Consider the following 24182-nt stretch of genomic DNA (forward strand, 5'->3'; position numbering starts at 1 on the left):
AGATCAATTTCTCAGGCCGACCTCTTCTCCTTTTCAATAAACACTCTCTCTCTCTCTCTCTCTCTCTCTCTCTCTCTCTCTCTCTCTCTCTCTCTCTCTCTCTCTATGGAGGTAACCTACGTAAGTTTAAATTTGGCGCGAAACCAACAAGCCAAGCGTTTGCTGCGAAGCTTACAAAAACATTAACGTAATAAACAATTGTATAAACTTAATTATCCTAATTTTTATTATAATAAAAACAACTAAAAATTACTACCTATGTGATTTGACAACTTATCTGCTGCCATATGATCTGCTGCGGGTCGCCTGTTTTGTCGTCGTCAATGGCAGCGTCGTTCCTCCCTGGTCTCTGCTGGTCTCCTTCCTCCCTGTTCTGTAGTCGTTGTCATGTTGAGGTTATGGAGCTGCCGTCTTCGTAATGTCCAAGAAAAGTGTGATGTACTTTTGGGACCCGGACGTAGGGAACTTTCACTACGGTAAGTGCAGGAGTCACTGCCAGACCCGAAAGCCACGACAACAGCGCACCTCTCTTATTTGTCCCGAAACCAGGACGACCTCAAGCGCCGCCGATGCCGAGAAAGATCGGTAGTGAATTGCCCAAACTACTCAGGGCTTCTGGACGTGACATCACTTTCATTTGCCGAGTCGCATGGAAGTTGGAACTTCCGAAAACAGGGATTTTGGAAAGGCTGTTCGGTCACCTACCGCGGCGCATATTTCGTACTAGAACCGCTAAATAATCTACTTTTTAGTATGTCTAGTTAGTTTTACAAAGTCCCAAGTCCTAAAAGTGTCCCCGCTTTATTGAGAAGTGCTTGATATGCTGCAACTCAATCGTCTAGAGAAAGACGCGAGTTCCGGTGTCGAGAAAGCAGACATTTTGAGGTAATGAGAAACTAGAATTACCTCGGTCATGTTCTGCGTGCTTTCGCCGATTGAGTTTGACGTGCGCTGCTTTTTTTCCACTCCCAGGTCCGGGCCGCAGCGACTGTCGGTGGCGCACAATTTGGTAATGCACTATGGCTTGTACAAGGAGATGCAGGTGAGCGGGCACTTGGTGAAGGCCGTCACCCTTGATTGATGATTGTAGGGTTTAACGCGCCGACGCAACGCTGGCGATGAGGCGCGCCGTAGTGGAGGGCTCCGGATTAATTTTGACCACCTGCAGGGGACCTTTAACGTGCGCCGAAATCCCGTACACACGGGCGTTTTTGCTTTTCGCCTCCATCAGAAAAGCGGCCGCCGCTGCCGGGAATCGCACCCGCGACCTCGTGCTGAGCAGCACAACGCCTTAGCCACTGAGCCACCGCGGCGGGTGACCGTCACACTTAAAGGGTCCGTGAAGACAAAATAGAACTTTGTTTAATTTGGAAGAACTTGGAATGTTTTCACGAGCCGAGACAAGTCCGCACGAAATCCGTAATGTGTTTTTTTAGGAGCAGTATTTTTTGGTTTGTTGCTGGACTGTCTAGCGACGAGCCACTGCTGTCGAGGCTACTCATTTGGATGTGCGCAGCCTCATTTTCTCGTGTAGCGCCCAGCTCTTGACATTTTCTCTCAATGTCCTCAGATTGGCCTTGCCAAAAAGTTATTCCAGAGGCCTCTAATGCCTGATGTAAGGTGAGAAGGGGCTGTAGGCAGGTGCGCAAGGCCCAAAAACAAGGCTTGGGGTATCCTTCGTCGATGTCTCCCACATCGGGCAATCGTATTATTCAAAAAGGCAAAATCTCCGTGGGAGCATGAGTCGGTGTCCTTCCTTAGCGTCGGTGAACTCGCATACAGACACGAGGTACAGGGTATGGGCACGAATGCGAAAACTCAAAGGATAGCAAACCCAGGGCTGACCCCTGGTTAGCACAACAAGGGACACACTCGAGGACCAGGCTAATGCCAACGCCTCTGAAAGGACATCTGTACGCTCTGATCGCGTGTAAAGCTTGAGCTTGGGGGGCAGTTACCATTTTCACTGTGATACAACGCTTGCACGCAGACATCCCTGAGACGGCTCTGCACGCATGTGTACACGCGTATCGTGTTTGGGGTGCCTTGCCAGGTCTTGGAGGGAGGATGTTGGGGGGGGGGGGGGGGGGGGGGGGCTGACAAGCTGTCTTGGCAAACTTCTTGAAACTTTGAGAGAGCTGCCACGGAGGTTTTGCGGTCAGTGGTTGCCCTGCAGAGGGTTTTTTTTCTTGTAACGAGTGTGCACTTGTGATTCACGCAGGGATGTGGCCTGCCTTGGGAGCGGTGGCGGAAGCAAGGTGGCTTTTTGCCCATACATTGCCCAAATGCTAAGCACGCTGTGTCTGGACGGACTGCGGGGAACAGTTTGTGTCCTTGTGTCGCCTACGAAGGAGCTGGCCATCAAGTCTTACGAGGTGATTAAGGATGTCGTGTTGAAGGGCACCGCGATCTCAGGCGCATACTTGGTGTGCGGAAGCCCAGCTAGAAAGGACGCCGACGTCGCCACTCGTGGCTACAACATCCTCGTTGCCACCCCAGCCAAGTTCCTGGCGGTGATGAAGGTATGTTAGTGGCTGTCTCAATCGTGGCGGAAAGGGGCGTCATGTACAGTGTAGATGCGCATGCATGTGAGCAGCATGTGCACGACCGGGATGCTTGGAGGCAGTTTTTCAGCTGTCGTTTTCTTGAGGGCAGGCACTCACGAGTGGCCGATTGAGCGCCCTCGTCTCGGTGTGTCCAATTGGGAATCCCAGGGCTTGCTTCTGCCGTTTACTGTGCTGGGACGGCACACTTGCCGCTAGGAGTGATGGTCTGGCACTTAGCCGTAGCACAGTCTGTCGCATTTCGAAATGCCACACATCACTGTCGTGTGCCTTGCACGCCGGCAGGAGTCTCCAGTCTAGTTTGGCCATAACCGCACGCTTGATGCATTCTCGCTCCCTGCAGCACTTTTGGTAGAAAAAAAGCCATCATGGGCCTTAATAGACCGAGTAAGTCGCATGTAGGGCCTCACCGTGCTTTAGTTTCAGGGAGCCACTCCCTGCGTCCTGTGCTGTGGAGTGGCGGGACTTGAAGGAAGAACTGGGGTGTGGCGAGCTGGAGCGCTGTGCCTGTAACGGCGTCTGTTAGACGAAGCGAAGATGCATGTGCCTGTCAGGGGCGATTCCGATGTGTTATGAACATAATTCCACGCAGAGCCACTGAATTTGGCGCAAAGTTCTTCGTGTAGTACAGTGGATGGGGCTCTCAAAGACCGTGTTGCTTTCCAACTAATTTTGGCGAAACCTCAGGCACCTCTGCAGTTTCTTTAGCCCATTTCAAATAGTTTTCTTGCAGTTTAATTTGTTCTAGATTGTTTCCGAGAACAATAGGAAAAAAATACTTCCCGAGAAAAAACTGCCAGCAAGAAGTGATTAGAATCGAAGTTGTGGGGAATGCAATGTTGGAAGCAGCTTGTTTTTTTTTTTTTTTTTTTTGTCATGCAAGCTTGCATTAGTCCATCTTTAAAGTACTCCTGCTAAACAAATATGTAACGCTGATTAAACAATTGTTTCCAACATTGCAAGTTTCAAATATTCGGCTTCACCCTGTAATACGAGTGATCTTCCTAGCTGCACTACATGCTGGGATGTACGTCTAGAATTTCTGATCGCTGCGATGGCGCTTGTGGTGGAGAAGGGGAGGATTGTAAAGAAATAGTTACTTTATTTGCCGAAGTCGGGCGTCTGCACCTTTTATAAGTACCTGGTACTGTTCCATGTGCAGAATTTTCAAAGGAGAAACTGCGCAAACCAAGAAAAAAGTGATATCTATAAAAATGCTTCTTTCGGAAATTATTCGGTCCCAAAGACCCATGTGCCCCTTTAGACGTGTTTGACACACCAACATCTTTTTGCGGGTATTTTCTGCCTATTCACCTTCCGCCACTAGGCTGGGTATAAATGAAAGATTAGAATTGCTCTGCGTCTTCGGTAGTCCGTAGAGCAGTTGTGGCTTGTTGAAAAAATAATTCTGCTGTGCCTGCTTTGCAAGCCTAAACGTTGAGAAATTAATGATGTAAATGCGTTCAGCTTAAAGAAGTACTGACACGAAAATTTTATGATCCATTTTTATTGCTTTTATTGATGCTTAATGGTCTGGCGAGCCTGACACAGCACTTTAAATACTTCAGCGGGCGATACTTAATCAGATTGAACGCCCTGAAAATCGTTTGTTTCGACTTCCCGCGCTTTCAGCCCGAAAGGCGCTTATGACAGAGTCCTGGCATGACCTCACCGCTTTGTGCGGACGTCAAAAGACTGCGGAGGCCGGTGGGGGCGTTGTTTCGACCGCGCAACCGCCGGAGCTGAACGGCTGAGCTGCCTGAAGGTGCTAGGCCTACCATTGCGGCGGAAATTCGGTGACCGCTTTCAATAAAAGTCCCGAGGGCGACTTCTATGGCGATTCGGGGCTATATTATCGCTTCCTTTCCTGTGTGTGCAGCTTTATTTTTGCCAACAGTGCCTTTCTGGGCAGCTAGTCGCCGCTCGCGGGGCTGCGCGCGTGAAGTTACGTCGCGAGTTTTTGACGAGCGGTTGTTCACGTCACTTCTTTTGGCTACCACGGGATGATGTCGCGCTGATGTCCATTTGTTGAGTGCTGCTCTGCGTGCTGTTTTCTCAGCGCGATAAACGAGATCCAATTAAAATGTGTTCTTCGCGGCCCAGGCCGCTCATATTTCAGCCAGTGTATTCTTTTGAGTAAAGGAAGCGAAGTGTGCAATACAGTAAAAGCTCGTTAATTTGAACTCGAAGGGGCCCATAAACTTGTTAGAATTAAGCGAAGTTCGAATTTGAGGGAGGGCGCTAGAATGAATGGACGTCACACCAGAATGCGCGGACAGAACACACAAACCCACCTCTGAACTCGTTACCGCGAATAAGGTGCTACTACACGTTTGTGGCAGATGATTTCATAAATGATGTCGATGGAGCTCGAACAGCGAACAAAATTAATTTCTCAGTCCTGTGCGGAAGCGAAACAAGCTGTCGCGTAGCGCGCGTGCTACGCTATTGTTTTTCTATTTTATTGTTTTGCATCTATGGTAAATTTGGTTTGGTTTGTATTTGCAACACATTGTAATCACTCTGGGCCGACTTGTTCTGCGTGGAGCGATGGAAACCAGGGGATCCCAGTTCGAATTAACCGTTCTGGATACCGACGCGTTCGAATTATTGGGGTTTCCACCCATTGAAATATACAGGCCTGTGCCGGGACCATACCGTCAGTTCGAATTAACCGAGTTCGAATTAACGAGCTTTTACTGTAATATTGACGCTGAAAATTGGTGTCAGTACTCCTTTAAGAACATTGCTGCGTTGCCGTTGGCCGACCTGCATTACAACGTTCGGAGCATTTCTTTGTGTTTTTTTTTCCTTCCCGTAATGTTTCCGTCCTTAATTCTACAGGCAGTCACGCTTTCAACAAGCGGCAGAAAGTAACTAAGCCGAGGAAATTGCAAAGCCGTTCTTTTACGGGTTATGAAGTTGATTGCGCAGATTTTAGGAAGAGATGCTGGATGAAAACAGTTGCTTGTCAAAAATACTTGTAACACATCACCAGGGGTCACAAAGGTGTGTTTTCCCTGAGAAACTGGAAAATTGTGTGCGAAACATGTAACCTGGGAATCTCGTGGGCTATGTGAACGTGCTGTGTAGCACTGTAGGTAGTGTTAATACTATATGTATATATATTTTTTCATCACCCCCCTCCCTTTTTTTTTCCATTCCAGATGAGTTCTTGGAACTTGTGGTACCAAAACCTCCGTGTCGTGGTTTTTGAAGAGATTGGCCGGCTTGGCGACGGCAGTTTTGCCAAGGATTTGAAGGAGATCCTGAGCCTCCTCCCAAGTAATCATTCGCCTGTTGACTGAGACTTCCCCATATCCCTGCAGAGTTGCGTAACGTGCTGCAATGAATGCAACCGTGTAGTGTTGCCTGTGCCTCTGTTTAAAAATGACGTGGTGTGATTGGTGGAATTTGTACACCTGTTACGTAATTGGTAGAAACGAGAAATATTGAATTTTCCGGCAGCAGAGTAATGAACATTCACTAGGCCTGAAAAATCTCTGCCTATTTTCACACTTTGTTAGCTTAAAAGATTACGCGATTAAGATGAGTGAATTCAGCGGAGAGAGTGCATCGGAGAAGTTGGTGCATCACACAAATTTTGATTGCATCAAGGCAGCCCCAGAAAGTGGTACGTTTAAACCCCATCATGAAAAGGGTCAAGGGGGGCCAAGATATAGCCAATATTTTAGTATAGCCGCAGCGGGCATTAACTGCAAGTATTGCGCATTGTACTTGCCCAACACAAACAGCAGGCGAAATTGTATCTCACAATTCTGGGGAGAAAAAGCAAAGGTCACCGCGCTACTTTATTGCAGTTGAAAATAACCAACTGGTATTCCAAGCCAACAGATCTTGCTGCAAGGAACTCCGTAATTGGATGTTGATGCATGTTTCTGATGCGAACAATGGCTCACTCAGCTTCGTGCCCGCTCAGAAGGTGGCTTTTAGCAAAGCCGCCTTCTGGTCTAGCGTTTCAGCCTTTGGCTTTCGCTTCTTGCCTGGCACACTCGTGCTGCTCGAATCACGTGCGCCGCACAATAAAAGAGAAGGCTGAAGCATGAAAAAGCCCGCACAACTTCAACAGCGTGGTCTGTGGCCTTGCGGAGAGGCTCAAGCGAAGCACTGGCGGTGTGATCGCCACATAGCCCTGCAGCGTACAAACTCCTAAGGAACTGGTTAAAAAATGCCGAGCTGCTTAAGGCGTCTGTCTCCTCCTGGAAAAGGCTCTGGTGGCTAACAAGCTGAGCCTGGTCCGAGCAACGGAGGTTTTAGTACTCACAGTGGCGGTGGGAGCATGTGCCACAGGCAGTGCATCTCCGAGAAACCTGCTTGAACAGTAAGCATGCAACCTTGTTCTCCCATTACGCCACGTACGGAAAGACGGACAAAACACCGGCCACTCGATTATTCTACTGAGATCAGCCACAGCTGAGGCAGTGGAACTCCAGAATGATGTGGAGGCTGCACAAATGGGAGCTTGAAAACTATGTAAACCAGCTCCCAGAACCACATGTTGTAGCAGGCGGCTACAGCGGTAGCGAGAAATACGGTGCCAGGCATAGTTTCTTACAGTATACACTAGAGAGGAACCTGGCGCTAGCGTCTATGCGGCTCACATCAAGGCCGTCTGTGTCGTCATGGACCGCCATTATACATCGCGCTCGCCTTACTTTCATCATTGGCTTGGATTGAAACGTTTTAGTGACCGCAAATTTAAACAAAGTGCCAGAAAAGCATTAAGAATAGTGCGCAATTATGTAAGTGGACAATAAAAACAGGCTGTTTTAAAACTAAGGAAAAAGGAAGTAAAGCGTATTTTTGCCGGAACGGTTGGGCCTGCTATTCCGCAGGCCAAGGTTATAGTTACGAACGAGGTTAATATTTGGGGGGTATAACTCATTAGAGACTGATTTTATTAGTTTACCATTATTTCAAATAATAGGTTGTTTGAAGAGTTTCGAAAGTATTTTGAGCGTGCCTATGAAAACGTTGCCTTCGTGGTGAACCGGTGCACTGACCGCCAGCTAGTTTAACAAGATATAAGACGAAAACGTGGCGTGTTAAACAGGCGTGGACGATGACAACATAGGACACATACAAGCGCCCGTATCTGCCGTATCTTGTCTTCGTCAAAGTACGTTTTGTTTCTTCTTTTCATCGGCTACAAATTTCGCGGCGGCTGATTACCCGCTCGGTCATACGTCCTTCGACTGCGGCATGAGCAACGTCAGGTGCGATCACGCATTGCCTGCTGTTTCACTGAACACGGCTGCCACAGAAACGGGAGGATTTCAGCTTCCTGGTAGCTCGTAAACGTGTTAATGCATAGTGAAGAAAGCAAATCCCAAAAACCACTCAAGAATCCAATTGTCATGCCAAGCCCAAGACAAAAAGGGGGGTCTTCCCATGGACCCCCACGACGACATGGCTTACGAGGCGCAGTTTCCTCTCTAGTATACTTACTAAGAAACTCTATGGTGCGAGCAGCCGAATAATTGGAAAATTCTTACGTTCCACTGGAACATGCTTAGTAAACAAAAGGAAGCAGCTCAGGGGTGGAACAGCTGCGCCGTTGAGCGCCAAACTCGCTTACCAGCAGCGCTGTCCTGTGTCGCAAGATGCGACCACCATGATGCCCCGTGCTTGAAAATTTGGCTGGAACATTGCGTTTTCAGTTTCGCCAAGGCCGTGAGCGGTTGTGGAAGTTTGCTTTTGCTTAGTGGTATGGCCGGAGGCACTACGCGCCTTCACATAGGGGTTTTGTTTGCTGGTGCTGGCCGCTGCGCCACAATCGATGCAAAATGACCAAAAGTTTGTGAACTTTTTCGTGTTGTTTCACATTGCAAACAGATAGAAAATAGAATATTCGCTTGAGGAGTTGTGGCTGTTTGGAGGCTAACTTTTGTTTGGTCGACCTTTTTTGGCGAGCACAGCTGCATGTGTAGAACAAACAGGCCCAGCATCAGTTCGACCTTCTAACACGCTTTCATTGGCGTTGTCTGCGGCGTACCTTCGTCGACACGGGCGAAGAAAGAAGCTGTTTTGCTCAGCGTGCACTCTGACCGCTGTTCGATAGCAAAAATGCAAGCACGCGCCTTGTTTAACGGAATGCCTGAGGCATGCGTGACATATTTAAGCACAAGTGAGCCATCCTTTTGAAGGGACACTAAAGTGCAAAAGCACGCTTGCCAGCATCGGCAGATCAGGGTGTTGCGATTACAAATCTACCGTTTGCGAACGCCGAAAAATCGAGACATGTGACAACCACTGTTGACAGCACAAACTGTGAGTGTGTGGTGGAGCGGGGTTTGCGGAGCTTGCCTAGCGTTTTCTGGAACCAACACAGCGACAGCAGGGACATTTAGTGGTAAAGCAAATGCATGCGGGAACTTCGACGGTTGTGCGCTTTTCAGAAGACGCAAAAGCACACCGAGAACGCAGCATAGCATTTGATGCCACATCCCAGGCGGTGGGCTGGGTTTCAGTTTCGACTTCACGGAAATGTTTCGCTTTGCGTGCAAGCGCAGCCAAAAGTTGTACGGTGCAGTTGGCGTGATCGACCCAAAACGGGGCAGGCGCGAAATTTTTTTCCAACACCTGCTACCAGGTGGAGGCACATCCTAAACCGTGACTGGAAAGCTCTGCCGAAAGCTCTGGAAGCTCCGCGGAAAGCTCCGCCCTTCCTGATTGGCTGTGGCAGCATTGGAAGCCGATGAGGACAGGCTTTCAGGGAGCTGGCGACGACCTTCCAGGGACGTGGAAAAGTGGAAGGGAAAGGAGCGGGAGAAATGCCAGCTCTAATTGCGTTTTTCTCTCAGCTGACAATGCATCGTTGGCTGTCAAGCCAGGGTGGACGGGCGGGCTGCAGAAGGCGCGGTCTCCGAAGCGAAATTCCACCCGGCCTTTGGTGTCTGGTATCTGTGCCTGCGGGTCCATGTTGTTCAGAAAAGAACCAGTGATAACACGCTACACAAGAGCAGAGACGGGGTCCGAGGGCAGTCGCAGAGGTTTTGCTTTTTGTTCCCCCTCTGCTTACAGAGAGGAAGCAAATCTTTGTGACGTCCAGTGGAGCATTCAAAGACAGTGAGGCAGGCTTCAGAATGATACTGCGGGGCGAGCCATATCTCTTCATGAACACGGTGGAGCAGGACGAGCCGGACTTGGCCAGGTGAGCATGGGCTCTTGACTGTATTCACTGTTGCTGGTTGCAGGCGCCAGGTGCCTCCTCTTAGGCACTGGGCTCAAGGACTGGAGCACTATTTCTGAGCACTGGGTGCGGAGGCGAGCTGTGCAAAGCGTTCGCTCAGTGCTCAACTTCAGCGCTGCTTTTTAGGGCACTTTCCTCAGGGGAGAAAAGTGGCAGATGCTTCTCTTGGAATGGGATAGCCGGGGCCCTTTCGTTGGTGGCACTGTTAAAGGGTGTTGGCTGTTTTCGGAGGCTACAGCCACGTCACATGACAGTCGTGCATTGGCTGATAAGTGCTTCATATGTGGGCTCCAGCAGTGCACGGGGCAGTCTTGGCAGAATATTTTGGCACCAGTTTAGAGAAGGCTTCCTACTATCTTGAGGCGTCGCGGTAGCGGCACTGTCTGTATCGTGCAGCTTCGTACCAATGTATTACACTAGCCACTGGGAAGGGGAGCCGCGCTTCAGCGAGCAGAATTATCCAATTTTTGTCAAATTGAGGCTCCAGAAAGATTTGGTTCTCGCGGATTGTTTAGAGGCGGCACGCAAGGTGAACCAGAAAGAAATGTTACACATAGCTTCTTGTGCACAGGGGAAAAACGTATCGGAAGTTTTCTCGGGCAAAAAAAGAAAAGAAAGAAAATTTCCCTTTCTCAAAAAATCTCCAAAGCCGGCTCGGGTCACTTGCGCGTTGAGCGGCTCACAGAAAATTGGAAACTTTTACAGCTGTAAAACAACTGCTGCAGCTGTCGCCCTAGTTCTTTCCATGTCAAGACTTTGCATACTCTCAAATGATTTAGCGTATTCGTCTTTGGCTTGCAGAGCGAATTCCTTTTAACAGAAATTCCCAAATTGGGAAAAATTTTCAGAATTGCCCAATTGTGGGGCCCCTTTCTTCTCCTAATCTAAACAAGCTAGGTAGTTGCAATTTTTTAGACTTATTCTTCTATCCGTGTTCAATCTTTGTGCCAATTTTGGTTTACGCGGCCAAGACGCTTCACTATGAAAAAAGCCCTGTACTGCAGCAAGGTAACGGATATGGGTATAGTTTGAAAGCCAATTAAGGGGGACCAGGGTCTTTGGGGCCGAAAAGGTGCCATAAAATGCGCACTTTTCACAAGCATCATTTTTGAAATGTGCAGGGCTTTTTCTCTCGGTTTGCCGAGTTTTCCTCCGAGAAGCCGGTACTTGAGCAGTAACGGCTACGTATAAAAGCCGTGCAGGTTCGATTCTTCGAGATTCCAATGCCAAAATAACAATTTTTCTATAATCCCTCACTGCTGCGCAACGGGCGGTATCGCAGCGATCTCGGTCTCATTTGAAAGAGGGGACTTCTGTCATCAATTTCCCGCCACTGCAATTCCTGCCCGCTCAGTGGTAGAGTAGGAAACGCGCGCCAAAGAAAGCAAGAATGCGTGTTCCTATTCGCCAGCGAGCGCTCGTGACTAGCCAGCGCGATGTGATTGGCCGACAGCGGCGCCTGTCATCTGCTCCACACCGTTGTCGGCGCAGTCAGGCGCCATATTGCTCGGGCTCTGACTACGACGTGTGCGATGTGGGAGGCCGGAAGAAAATCCCGCACGAAGAACCGGTACGGTGAAGAGAAAAAGAAATCCAAGCTCGAGAATCTCGGAGGCCCTTCCGCACCAGCGAGGAGTGATGAAGGAGAGAGCAACTGACCCTCTGGAACTAGTGATGACGCGCTTGATAACGTAGGCTTAGCACCTCCGCTGCCCGCTCAAGCACCCATTACAAGTGGCAGAGGTGCGGCTGCACAAGCTTTCTTCAACCGGAGCTAGACAACGCTGCAACCACGCCGCTGGACGACACAAGGTTTGGGATCGTCAGTTTGACCCAGCTGAACGAACTGATCCGCGTGGTGAAATGCAAGTTGTGTTCCAGTGATGTGGAAATCGGCAAGGAGGACGGGGAGTACGGCCTTGCCGTAAACCTAGTGCTTAAAGGAGCCATGAAGAGAAAATGCAAGTTGGTTTTATTCGAAAGATTTCGTGTTTTATAGTGCCCCCAGCGCTTGTCCGGATACAAACGGTGCTTTATTCACTGAGAAATTAAACAATTTAGGTTAAAATTTTTATTTTCCCGCTCAGTCGTGCGTTTTCGTGGTCCCAAGTGACATCACTGAAACCGACCGCTCTGCAGCCTAGAATACCTTCATTCACGCATCCGCCGTACAGGGCAGAGACACGTATATGCTGGCGCCGCCATTTTCGGTTGCTCGCTCGCCGCCGAAGCGAGTCATTGTGTCAAAACCGCGCTAAAATTATCGCCGCAACGCGGTTTACTGAAGAAGTTTGAATCATATTGTCTGTTTCGCGTTGCTAGGTCTCGTGGGAAACGAAAAGAATAACGCGTTGAGCCCGTTGGCCCAATTGCGGCGGCACGGGACCATTCAAAGGTTGTCTCCACCCTGTACAGCGGTGTTGGTTTGTTCCCGCGTTTTTTTACGTTCCGTAACCTAGATGGCGCCACCATACCGTGGCAAGCGTTTGGTTTGTTTTTGCCCGCATTTAAACCTGGCTTGTTTTTGTTCTGGGAGAAAATATTCGTTCCCTGAAACAGTGCTCGCTCGACAAATGGGGTCACATAAGACACCGTTGCTTGCGTCAATCGGCCAGTGTCGTCTGAGACAACCCCAAGCCCCGTAGTGCTGTGCAGCGAAACCAAGCATGCTGTGCGCAGTACGAACAGCAGAACGCATCAGTACTTCTATGTTTACATGTGCTTTCATAACTTCCACTGTTTGTCCCATCATTCTTATTGCTTTGTAAAGAATGTGCCCTAAATTTAAGCGCAAATCGCTCGTTCGTCTAGTTTGTAAGTTCTACCTAATTTGCGTCTGCTTCTGCCAGCCTCCGCCAATCGCAGAGCTTAGCTCATGTGACGACATAGGTTCTGTTGCGGGAAATGAGCTGGTGGGTCGCATGACCATTCCTGTTTTTCCTAATTATGTACCTTATTTGAGCGAAGTTTACGTTAAAAGTGGTGTCAGTATGATTCTAACGAGACAATCTTTTGAATGAACCAAACTTGTGTTTTCTCTTCATGGCTCCTTTAAGTGTGTGCAGTCTGGGGACGTGTCGGCGGCGTGGAGGTCGCCGCGAATTGACGGCAAGAGCAAGGTGAAGCCGTTTGCCATCAGTGTTTTGGGCGCGCGCGCTATGCAGTCGACTGGAAAGCAGCAAACGGCATTTAACAACGTGCTTTCGTCGGTGAACATTTCTTTGCCCGGCCTGCACAACAAAGCGTGGCAGAGCTACATGAAGGCTAAACTGACACCCACAGCTGTTCGCGCGTCGCAGAGGGTGACTGTGCAGAAACCACATGATCAGTTTTGCAACTCTACGCAGAGCTCGACCTTGCGAGCCCGGCCAACATCGCTGAGTCGTACGAGGGGACACTCGTCGCACATCAGAGTCAGCACAGTGGTCGAGTTGGCCCGTGGTCGATTATGTCGTATTATGTCTTCATATTATGTGATAACCCTGGCGTCGGCACTGGTCTTGAAGCCCGGCATCTCCTCTCTGTCTAACAACTGCAGAGATTGTACGACAGATCGTACTTCGTAACCTGGTCCCGGTTTTCGGTTCCTTCTATAAGATCCTTCACAATGTCCATAGAGAACAATTGTCCATAGAGAACAATGACACCTCAGTGGCACTCCAAGCGTTTCAACTTCAGGGTGCAATGTCAGCCCTCTTCTCGGCCTAGCTGGAGAGGAAAGCGCGAGTGAGCATGACTACGGGCTGCCAAAAGTCGAGTGTAGCTATTTTTGTTCATGTGTCCTGGACAAAAGACAGGTGTTGGCACAGTGCCAGTGGTCAACCGTGTGCAAATCGCCCCTCTTCAGTCCTGTCCTCCCCCATCCGCCTGCAGACGGTTGGGGGCCAACGCAGAGCCCACGGCAACAACGTCCTTTCCTGTGTACACTTTTTTTTCCCCCGGTTTTCTCTTTTTTATCCCCCAATCAATTCTGTTAGAAAAGGGTACTCCCCATGCAGTTAGAAACGCCAGGCGTGGTGGTGGATCCCTCGCTGTAGGCGAGTTCATTATATCTGAAACAAGATGCCATTGCCTCAACGCATGCTGTGACGGTCTTGTCGCATTTGTTCGTTGTAACCGAGCATTCGTTATAAATGGGCTCGTGGGTACTACGAAGGCAAGTGTGGTATCCCCAAGGTTTGTTTAATTTCGACCACCCAGTCCCCATGGGAGTATGCGCCACAGCGCCACATGGATCATCGCTTGAGCGAGACTGCAACACCAATGGAGCTCTCTTGCCGGTTCACCTTGCCCTGCCTTATTTGGCATCCTTGTCTCTCATGCTCAGTTACTGTGTAACTGGATAACCTTGGAGTTCTCCGATCACACGGGTACTTGCACTACCTTTGCAGGGCTACCTCGTCTGCAGACGCGAGCTGAAAATGGCAGCACTCACGAAGATTCTCATGGAGCAGGAGAAGAAAAAAGTGGTTGTCCTGTTCAGGACATGTGCAGACCTGCGGCTTGTGGAGCGCCTCTGCCAGGCCATGATCATCTACGCCTTTGCCGTCCACGTGAGTGCTACTGCTCCTTTCTCTCTCCTTTTAGGAAACAAAGTAACGGACTGAGCAATACTCAGTGGGTTGTGTTTGCATCCATCTGCGGCAGAGGTCACAAGAGACTGCCGAGCGAGTCTCCGCCTACTTTCAGTTCATGGAACAGCCATCGGGGGACACTGCTGGCCTCTCACTCGCTGTCCAAGCTTCTCTTCCTGGATCCAGTGCACACCACCGTGTGTTCACCCTGCCACATGGAGACGTTTGCCCACAAGATGTTTTCTCTACTCTGTTTACCTCGCGTCCTCGTCATTCTGCAAGCTCCTTGGGGCACGTTAGAGCAGAGGCCAGGCCTTGAGGCTGAGTTCAGCATGTGCCCAAAAGAGGGACCATCGTCATTTTATCTACCATGTCCAGTCGCAAAGCAGCGATGGTGTAAGGCAGTGTGACACTTCTCGCTTCCCGAGCACTTTCCAGCTGTTGTCCTGAAGGCTGTTTACAGCTCGTGGGGAAAGTCAAATGCTCCATTATCTTATTTGACACTTGTATTGGAGGGTCTACCAAAGCTGCCTGCCATTTGATTGTGAAATGGCAACAACTCTGTGGGCAAATTGCAAACGGCCATCGAGGTTTTCCTGAGCCACTCTGTCATTTCTCTTCCCACGAGGAGAAGTGACGAGTTCGGGAGGAGTGCGTCCTAATTTTTCTCTGTTTACATTGAGAGTGCACTCAAAATCAAGGTTCCAGCCACACAGAAGCTTCGATGTGAAGCACACATTGGCACTGACCAGTGAACTGCTGCACGATTACAAATCCTCAAGGGGGATATGGCAAGTAAGACTATTCGTATTTACAGGCTAAATTTAGTCACATTAGGGGCATTTATGTAGTTTGTCATCTGTGAGCTACACGACTAATAATCACAGTTGCCCCAAGATTAAAGGCACACTGTGCAGAAAATCTTGACCTCTTGAGAACCTTTTCCATGTAGTCGGTCTAAAAAAGACTGCAAGTCGCAAGGTGTCACAGCGGAAATACGCGCATGCACGGTGCAAACTGGTGAGTGGAAATTGGCGATTTCGAGGCGGAAATTGACGGGTGTGGCCACCAAGGCCAAGTGGACGCGACAAAGCAGCTGGCTAGCGAATAGCTGTCCGCACGTGTGCGTGGAAGCCCCAAAAAAGAAAAGAAGCATGCCCAGCAGATCTGGACCGGTCCCCCTGGCTGGCTAGCGGACCAGGCATCCGGCTGGCCACTTTCACTTTGTGGCTGTTTGCGCGATCTTGTGGCGTTCTCTGCTAGGGAGCTGCTTTCAATGCTTCTGGCCGACAGGGAATCTTATGGGGCCACCAGTCATGCCCTTGTTGGTTTGGGGGCGCGTGCTGCACGCTCCAAGTGAATTTGACGAGTGCAAAATTTCAGTGCAGGTGGCCTTACAACTTTTATGTCGTGTGATAGGAAGGGTCTTTTTTTTTTTACCGCAAGAGACGTCAGAAATAAATTCCGCATCAAAAGCGGGGCAAACTCTGAGAAGAGCCAAAGTTTGCGGGCACGAAGGGGCATGTTCGGCGGGTTTGGATACGCTCCATAGACGTTGGTGATTCGATGAAGCTGCCTTTCGGTCGCTGTCAAGACTGTTAGGCTCCTTAAACCTCGTGCCAGTGCAGGAAAGATGCCTCGTTTGTCAGAACTTGGCCTGCAAACTTGCAATTCGAACTGATTCAGCTAGGCTGCAACTGAGGCTGTCGTGCACGAGGCAAGCTGAGCATTTGCGGTCACTTGCAGGCAGCTCAACGCAAGGTGGGCCACAACACGCTCGTGATGATTCAAACTGGAGACTCTGGGTCCCTGGCCCATGCGAAGACTGAGCTGAGGCTGGAGGAGTTCAGCGTGGACGAAGAGGACCTAGAACGCATCGAGCAGACGGTGAGCGCCAGAGAACGGTGCCGTGCGGCATCCTGGCACAAGTCCGTTCACTCCTTGTGCTTGCCATAGTTTGTGTGCAAGCTGTGGCATGTCTTGCAGGGCGTTGCTAGGAGCCTGACCGGCACTTAGTGCTCACCACTCCCACGTTAGTTCTCGGGCCCCTCGAATGGGTAATGGGACAACGGGGACTGCGAAGTCTTTACTTGCAAGTACCACCATGGCCAGGCGCATTGCCAGGGACGACCGACCTTCTTGCCCTGCAAAGAGTCACAGACACAATGTTTGTGTCATAGCTTATGCAAGGGTGGCGTGGTCGAAAGCAGTGTTGGGCCTGCGCGCATGAGGTGTGAAGCACGGTAGCCCACAATGGAGCTTGTTGGTGCAGTTGGACGACAGACTTCGCATCACGTGGGGGAAAGCAAATCAGCCGAGGGGCTGGATTTCCACACCTGGGGAACCAGCCCATGACTCCATGGGTGGCTGAGCTGAGGCTGCCGGTGCAGATTGTCAAGAAAGCACACAAGGGCATGTAATTGAGGGGGGAAAGAAAGCACAACGGGATGCTTGAGCCTACGTGGTGGGGAGGCTGCATTGTGAGGGAATAATCAACCTGGTCGTGACGAATGAAGGGGCCCATGCAGTGCTGTGGCCTTCATGGAAGAGGGGAGGTCTTTGTTTGGTCTCCTTTTTTTCCCTGCTCCAAGCAGCTCCGCATTGTACTTGCCCACAGGACTTTGGTGGGAGCAGTTTCGGGCTGCTTGGAGCTGCTCTGGGCAGGCAAAAAAAAGGAGAGAGGAGGAGGAGACGAGGCGTAAGCAAAGTTAGACGCAGTTACTGTTTTCCGTGTCGTGTGTTTGGCATAAACGGGACATGCCATGCGAGAAATTTGCCAACACTGGGCTGCCGCAGCAGCCGAGCATGAAATGCTTGCCGTGAAGTAGAGGGGGAGGGGGAAAGCGAGACGTGTAAATGTAGCTTGTACCGGTCTTGGCTTGTCCACAGATCCAGGGCCACGTGGCGCGGAGCAAGATGTTGCCGGCCCTGGCTGCGGAGGCAAGCCGGGCTGCTCCCCACTCGGCCGGCCTGGAGGAAGTGGAAGAGGCCGTTGCGGGAACTGACGGTATGTGTTTGTTGATCACAAAGCCTTGTATAGAGTTGGACCGAATGGCAAGCACGAGCTCCATTTTTGCATTGTTACCGTAAGTGGGGCTCTGTCTCGAGTGGAAACTAGTCCGGTCAATCAAACGCGAGAGAAAAAAAGTCGTCGGCCCTTGCCGTATGCGAAGCTGGTTGAGCAGCCACGCTGCATTCGTGGTCGGCTGAGCTCGGCACACAGAGCCACAACAGCTCTGACGCGAGCAGCGATGTCTGTGTGTGTGTGTGCTGTGGTAATGTGTGTTCGCCCCCGTCACACGTTTTGGGGAAGAGTGTTCCCCACGTCACGAGATCCTGGCATGGAGGCCAAAATTATTCGGCTAATGAATGGGATGGCTCAGTACTTTTGCGGAAAATGGTCAGGGGCAGTTAAGTTACCTGGCTGCGCAATTCAGTGTTCGGGACCTCTTCATTACACCAAAGCAGCAACGGAGCATCCAGGTTGGCATTGGCTGGCTTCAAAGACAAAGGTTCCTTACCCATGCGGAAGGAGCACTCAACCGGCGGAGATGGAGGAGTAGCTGCGTTTCACGTGGTACAGACCACTGTCAGCTGGGGGCTGCCGCTTGGCGACGGCAGAATGGGCGCCGTCTTCATTCCCCCAGCGCTCGAGTTCCCTTCCCTTAGTCGCACAGCAGGGAAAATGGGGCTTTTCAGGGCACGAATGGAAAGCTTGCTTCCCTGCCCCTGTAATTATCCCCTCTCCCCCGGGGTGGGTGGCTGGCGGGCAGTGTGCATACTGCTTCGCACCTGTCAGGCAAGCCCAGGAAGGCACCCAGTGAGATCCCAATATTTTGTTTGTGGCACTGCGTGAGTAGTTCTTTTCATTACCATCGCCACCGTTTCTTTACCCAGGTTAAAAGAATGTGCCTTGTGGAGACAAATTAAATTACAAAAGCCTCGTCAGCAACACAGCAAAAATCAGCACTGCCCAACAGCCTCCAAGACCAACAAAAGGAATTGACCCGGCGTGCTCACAATACCAGTGTATTTCTCTGGCAAGGCATTGCTAATGCGTTTTGCATTCACTGCAGCAGCAGAAGTTATGAGGTAACCTAAGAAAGGCCCCTCGGGCTTGCCTCCCTGTGCAAGGGATGTCCCACAGCTCTGCCCATGAAGCTGACAGTCTCCTGCCAGCAAGTATCCGCTGCGCCGCAGAAGGCCAAATGCCGGGGGTGTGTCGGCAAAGCAACGGGCTTCCAGCAGTCTTTCACCGGTGGTGCAGTTCCGCGGTGCAAGGTGCCCTCTTGGCGGCCAGGTGCAGCACCATGTATGGAGCAGTCCCCCCCATGCAGGGATTCCTGCTGTGTCCTGTGTGCTCAGGGACAAGGGTGGAGTTGTGCAACACGCAGCGCCCTCTCGTGCCTATGGCAAAATGACCCGCGGTTGTACTTTTCAAGGGGCCCCGAAAGTGCTTCCAAAGGTCGCAATATCACGTGCTTGAACGCTAGACTACATGTTGTGGGCACACTGCATTTGGCACTGTGGCCCAGCATTAGGAGTAGAATGCAGTCGAATCCCTCGCAATAACAACACCGCCAGGGAAGGCCAGAAGATTCGCTTTTGCGGGAATGAAACGCAAACTGCACGAGAATTGCCCGAAAGCCGAAAATTTATTTCCGAAAGTCGGCCACTCTGCGAGCCCCACCTGCAAGCAGCTTCAAGTGGGGACGCGGGGATCAGAGTGCACTTCTTTCTTTTGTGGCATATTGTGGTGAAATTTGGCAGGCACATCGGAGAGCACTCCAAATGGTGAAATTTGTAATTTCACGATGGTACCTTCAGTTGTCTCGTGTTACAGAAATTTTCATGTTTCCCCGCTCTTGAAAGGCCTCTCAAGGTATTGGCACATGGTAGGAAGTTCTGGATATTTTTCAATTGTAGTCAAAAGAACACTACAGGGCAAGACAGTCTCGAAAAAAAAATTTCTTGCACGCTTCGTTTTGTTTTTTTGTTTGTTTGTTTTTTGTACAGTAAACATTTTCACTTGTACCCTGAAGGATACAATTGGCCTAGCCATTAATTCCACATAAATAGTAACTATGCTATAAAGTGAAAATCCAAGGCTGTCTTGTCCTGCAGAACTCTTCAGGGATGGAAATAAAACAGACACAGCCTAAATCCGTCCAGTGGTTGCCATGCCATCCTTTCCTCGAGCAACAAAGAACAAAGAAGCCCCTTTGAGAAAACGGCCCTCAAGGTTTACGATGGCTTCATGATTTTCAAGCTGCACCAGCAGCATATTCCTTCCTGTCCGTGCTTGAAGATCCTCCCTTTCCCCTTGATTTGGTGTGACTGGGATGCCTTCCTGGCTTATTGGAGGTTTTTATGTGCGGTGCTTCAGATGGCAGAAGCACCAGTTTTACGCCGAGTGTACCACAGCGCTGCTAGGGTGCCTATTAGGCGTGCGCGGATGGTGGTTAAAGCGAGTACGAAGCGAATAGTTCCCTCATTCGAATAATTTCGAAGCGAAGGCAGTGAACTTTGCAAGATTGTCATAATGGCTTGGCTTGCTATTTCACCAGGAATATTCTTCTTAAAGGCCAACTGCACTCAAATTTTTCTTTGTCCAAATATGATCCGAATAAGCAGTCTAAGCTCTTAAAATCACCTCGGTGGTTTTAAGTTAAGTTAGAATCAAATTTAAGTTAAAATCAACTTTAAGTTTATCCTTTGCAGCAAGAAATACGTGCTGTTCACCGACCACGTTTGCCAGCAGCGGTCTCGACACAAAACGATATTGAGAGAGCACAGTTGTCTGACCGAAAACCGTCTGTAGCTTATGCCAGCCATGCGACGTGGCTTAAGGCGGCTGGTTTTTGCGTAAGAAACCTCGGTAACAGCAAAAGCGGAGGGCTTATTTCGACGTTTCGACTTCGAGACAAGTCTTCTATGGGAATGATGGCTTCGGTCGCTGCGGAAGAAAGCATACATGTCGAAAGTGGAAAGCGCGTTTACGAATGGCCAACGATACCACGCACAAACATACGTGAATAACACAAACACAAAGTGGGAATCTTCCTGAAAAGTGAACAAAAAATGAACCACGAAGAGAGAGACGCCAAAATAGGTGGGGGGGGAAAAAAGGAAGAAAGGGAGAAGAAAGAGCACTGAACAGGAATTTGAGTGGTGGCGGACACGCGAAAAGCTCAACAGCGTCCGAAAGTGGGGTTGTAGAACAAAGGAGAGAAGGCAATATATCTTCCGCTGCTAGCCGTCACTATGCAAACGCCCAGACGCTCGGAGGGGTCGCGTTTTCGTTGATTGAAAGCGAGTGTCCCGCCATATGTTCGGAAAGTGCGAACAAGGCATTTTACAGCCCGTTTATGGGCCCATTCCCGGAGATGAGGCAATTAAAGGACATTTTGTGGTCGTGCAGAAGGAAACGGTCTGCCACCATTCCACCGTTCCCTCGCCGGACGGACGCCTTCCGAGAACGGGGCGCTAGGCCGAGTTTTCAGGTCTTTGTTAAGAGCTGCCACTTTGCAGCTCAGCGACAACCGGTGCGTCGTTGGTGTCTCCCCTCCGCTGAGTGGGTGGATGGGGGAAACAGCCGAACCAGACTGCAAGCTGCTCAAGGGGATGGAGGGGAAAACGGAGAAAATAAACCCCGATGGTTTGGTAGCCGGGCTTAGAAGACGACTGTAGGTGCAGGGGAGGGAAAAATAGATTTGCAAGCCGTCAAAAATGTAACCAGTCCGCGGGGGCGAATAGTGATAACAGCGGCAAAGATATGTTCGCTCAAGTAATAACGCAGACCCCAGAATTGTATTGCTTATTTTCCGGGTTATGCGCCATATCCAAACGTTCAAATCTTCCAACCAATTTTTGAACACGTGTTTTGGGGAGAAGGTAAACAGAAGTTATTGCTGAAACAGCACCGGCACTAAGCAAGATTACCTAATTGTAAGATTGTGATGGAGATTTAGAAAAGGTTTCCAAAGTTATAACGCAATATTATAAAAGAGAGAGTAAAAAAAAAAGCAGGATAGGAGTGAACACAAAAAGCGGAAAAGGAGCGAAGGAAGAAAAACGAAAACAAAAACGGAAAGACCTCAGCAAAGTGGGAAAAATCCACTGAACAAATGGTCACGCGCATGTGATTTCGAGAATCCGGCTCCGGCTACACACACAGCGCCACTGATACAGTTAGGTAGATGACAATGTTTTAATCGCTGCAAGTGTGCCTGGGTCCTCATTCATACCTTTTTTGATTGTATTGAATCGGTATATGAGGTATGATTCACATTGTTCTCGTTCCGGTTTGACCTGAACCCCGTCTCTAAGAGCTTGACGCTTAGTTTATCGAAAGAATGATCTGGATGGCTGAGGTGTCTGGAGAGGGGCAGGGTCGGGCGTGTTTTGGCATGCGCTTTGTGGTTATTGAACCGGAGCCTGAAAGAGGTCCCTGTTTGCCCTATATATTGCATTCGACACACGTTGCCTTTCAATCAAATAAATCCCATTGGAAGTGTCACACGTCATGTTCCCGCGAATTTTTAAAGAGTACTCTGAGTTGGAGCTTTGAGCAGTGCTTGTGTGTTGCATTGTCTTGCAGACAAGGCACCGCGGTTTCAGGCATGGCCGGCATTCATTATGCGAGGACAATGAATTTGTCCTTGCGTTCACGAGTGCGTCTTTGAGGTTCCGGGATCGTCGGTAGACGACGCCTGGAACGGACGGAAACGCCCGTTTGAGGCATTCACTTTGTTCGAGAATGTTGTAGTGCCGCTTCAAGATGTTTTTTACGTTAGGAAAGTTGGTGCTGTTCGTTGTAAGTCATGTTGTGGGGGACGGTTCGCAATTAGGTCCACGCGGTTGAGTGCTTCGGCCTTTTTTATGGCGTCATCAGTTACACGCGCTGGGTACCCCTGCCCCTCCAGCATGGTTTTTAAATTTTTGGCGTTGGTAGTGAAATCTTCCGATTTTGAGCAGATTCGTTTGAAATGGTGGGCCTGGGTGTAAGGAATGCTATTCTTACAGTGACGTGGGTGGTCGCTTTGGTAATGCAGATATTGCTGGCGATCCGTCGGCTTCCGATACAGCTTTGTCATGAGTACACCGTTTTTAATTTTCACGGTCACATGCAGGAAGTTTATGCTCTCTTGAGAGTAGGTGTGAGTAAAATTGATGTTCGGGTGTGCAGAATTGTAACAATCGATGAAGTGGAGGAGCTCATCCTCGTTGTAGGTCCAAATAAAAAAGATATCGTCGATGTACCTTTTGTACAGGAGGGGTTTTAAGTGGGATTCAGACAGGAATGTGGCCTCTAACTTCCCCATAAACAGATTGGCGTAGCTTGGTGCCATCTTGGTTCCCATGGCGGTTCCACTAACTTGCCGAAAGTACTCATTGTTGAATTAAAATGAATTTAGTTCTAAGACGAGGGCCGCTAACCTCGCAACTACATGGCAGTCTGGGGTATCTGGCTAATTATGGAGCGCATACATGCTGGTTAGTGCGGCTATCCCTTCGTCATGGGGTATGTTTGTGTAAAGGGAAGATACGTCAAGGGTTACTAGGTACGAGTCGTTTGGTACGCAAAGATCCGAAATAACTTTGAGGAAATCCGTGGTGTCTTTTATGTACGAGTCCAGGACACTGGGAATGTGCCTTTAGCTTGTCCACAAACCCCGATATGGGTTCGATGATTGTGCCAATGCCGAATATGATTGGGCGCCCTGGGTTGCCAGTTTTATGGATCTTAGGAAGCATGTAAAATCGGCCCGGACGGGGTTGCACTGGTCGCATTAAACTGTGCTCACTGGAGGTTATTTTTCCCCCGTCCAAGAGATCTTTTAATACCGCAGTTACGATTTTGGTGTGCTCAATCATGGGGTCCTCCGCAAGGCGCTCATAAAAGTTTGAATCATCAAGTTGCCGGTGCCCTTCTCGAATGTAATCCACAGTATTCATGATTATTGTTCATGCACTTTTCTGCGTTTTCTCTTTTCTTTCAGAGGAGAGCATAAAGAGAGGCAGGAGCGGGTCCAACCTTCCACCGGCCAAGCGCTCATCACATGTTCAGCTTTGCAAATAAAGTGTGTGTGTTTGCTAATTGTCTTCATTGACAACGAGGCTTCTGGCCCAAGGGGGTTAAGGATTATAAGGAGGAGACAGCTGGGTGCACGCCTTCGCGTCTTCGGTCATGAATGCCACCTTGAGGGGTTTTTCAGGCTCACCTCAGACTAGTCTAAAGGGACCGCATTTCAGCGCGCATCACGGCCAATTTCCCTGACCAAAGACGGTTTTAAAATGCGAGAAACAGCATGAAGTGACGGGACGCAGAGTAGAAGACGCGCACACAGCGCTGACTAACAACCAAGCTTTATTGCTTGCAGGCGGTTTGTTGTTAGCACCCTGTGTGTGTGTGGGTGTCTTCTGCTCCGGAAGATCACAAGCATGCTACGAAATATTGTGTGTACGTTATTGCTTGTATTCAGTGGCGAGGCACAAATGCTGACGTACGTATTCTGATTCGCGAATATTTTTTTAAAAATATTTTTGGAAGGGAGTGGTGCCCAAACTTTCCCACTATAGCTATATACAACTTTCCCGCTATAGCTATATACACTATATACAAGAAACTGTTCGCAGTTGGTGAGACTGACACGATGTATAGAGTGACCAGTCTTGTTAGACAGTCCGATGCAAACAATCCTGGTTTGTGATTTAGATTTGCACCAGGCATTTATTCGTGCACCTCCGGTGCGATTAATGTTGCGCACGTATACTTTCTTTATTTGAATATTGCTTTTTTTTTTTCCCTGGTAGCGAGGCGATGCCTGC

The 24182-nt window shown here is 49.6% G+C and overlaps 1 protein-coding gene across 5 annotated transcripts; it reads left to right on the forward strand.

The window, feature by feature from the left end:
• The first annotated feature begins 321 nt into the window (after window positions 1–321).
• On the forward strand, window positions 322–23489 carry LOC144166702 (putative ATP-dependent RNA helicase pitchoune). Of its 5 annotated transcripts, none has more exons than XR_013321732.1 (7): window positions 322–476; window positions 973–1042; window positions 2222–2522; window positions 5732–5849; window positions 14169–14330; window positions 16098–16238; window positions 17241–17358. XR_013321732.1 is itself a non-coding variant. In XM_077696217.1 (7 exons), exons 4-7 carry the CDS (start codon window positions 14199–14201, stop codon window positions 23431–23433), a joined length of 471 nt encoding a protein of 156 aa, XP_077552343.1. In that variant the 5' UTR covers window positions 322–476; window positions 973–1042; window positions 5732–5849; window positions 14169–14198; the 3' UTR covers window positions 23434–23489. The 5 variants fall into 5 exon arrangements, 4 of the variants coding, with proteins under 4 accessions (XP_077552343.1, XP_077552340.1, XP_077552342.1 ...); XM_077696217.1 differs by lacking the exon at window positions 2222–2522 and adding an exon at window positions 23354–23489; XM_077696214.1 differs by lacking the exons at window positions 16098–16238; window positions 17241–17358 and adding an exon at window positions 14425–16091.
• The last annotated feature ends 693 nt before the right edge of the window (window positions 23490–24182 follow it).

Source organism: Haemaphysalis longicornis, unplaced genomic scaffold (assembly GCF_048455015.1).
Source record: "Haemaphysalis longicornis isolate Haplotype H1 unplaced genomic scaffold, Haemaphysalis longicornis Haplotype H1 scaffold_184, whole genome shotgun sequence".
Taxonomy (NCBI): Eukaryota; Metazoa; Arthropoda; class Arachnida; order Ixodida; family Ixodidae; genus Haemaphysalis; species Haemaphysalis longicornis.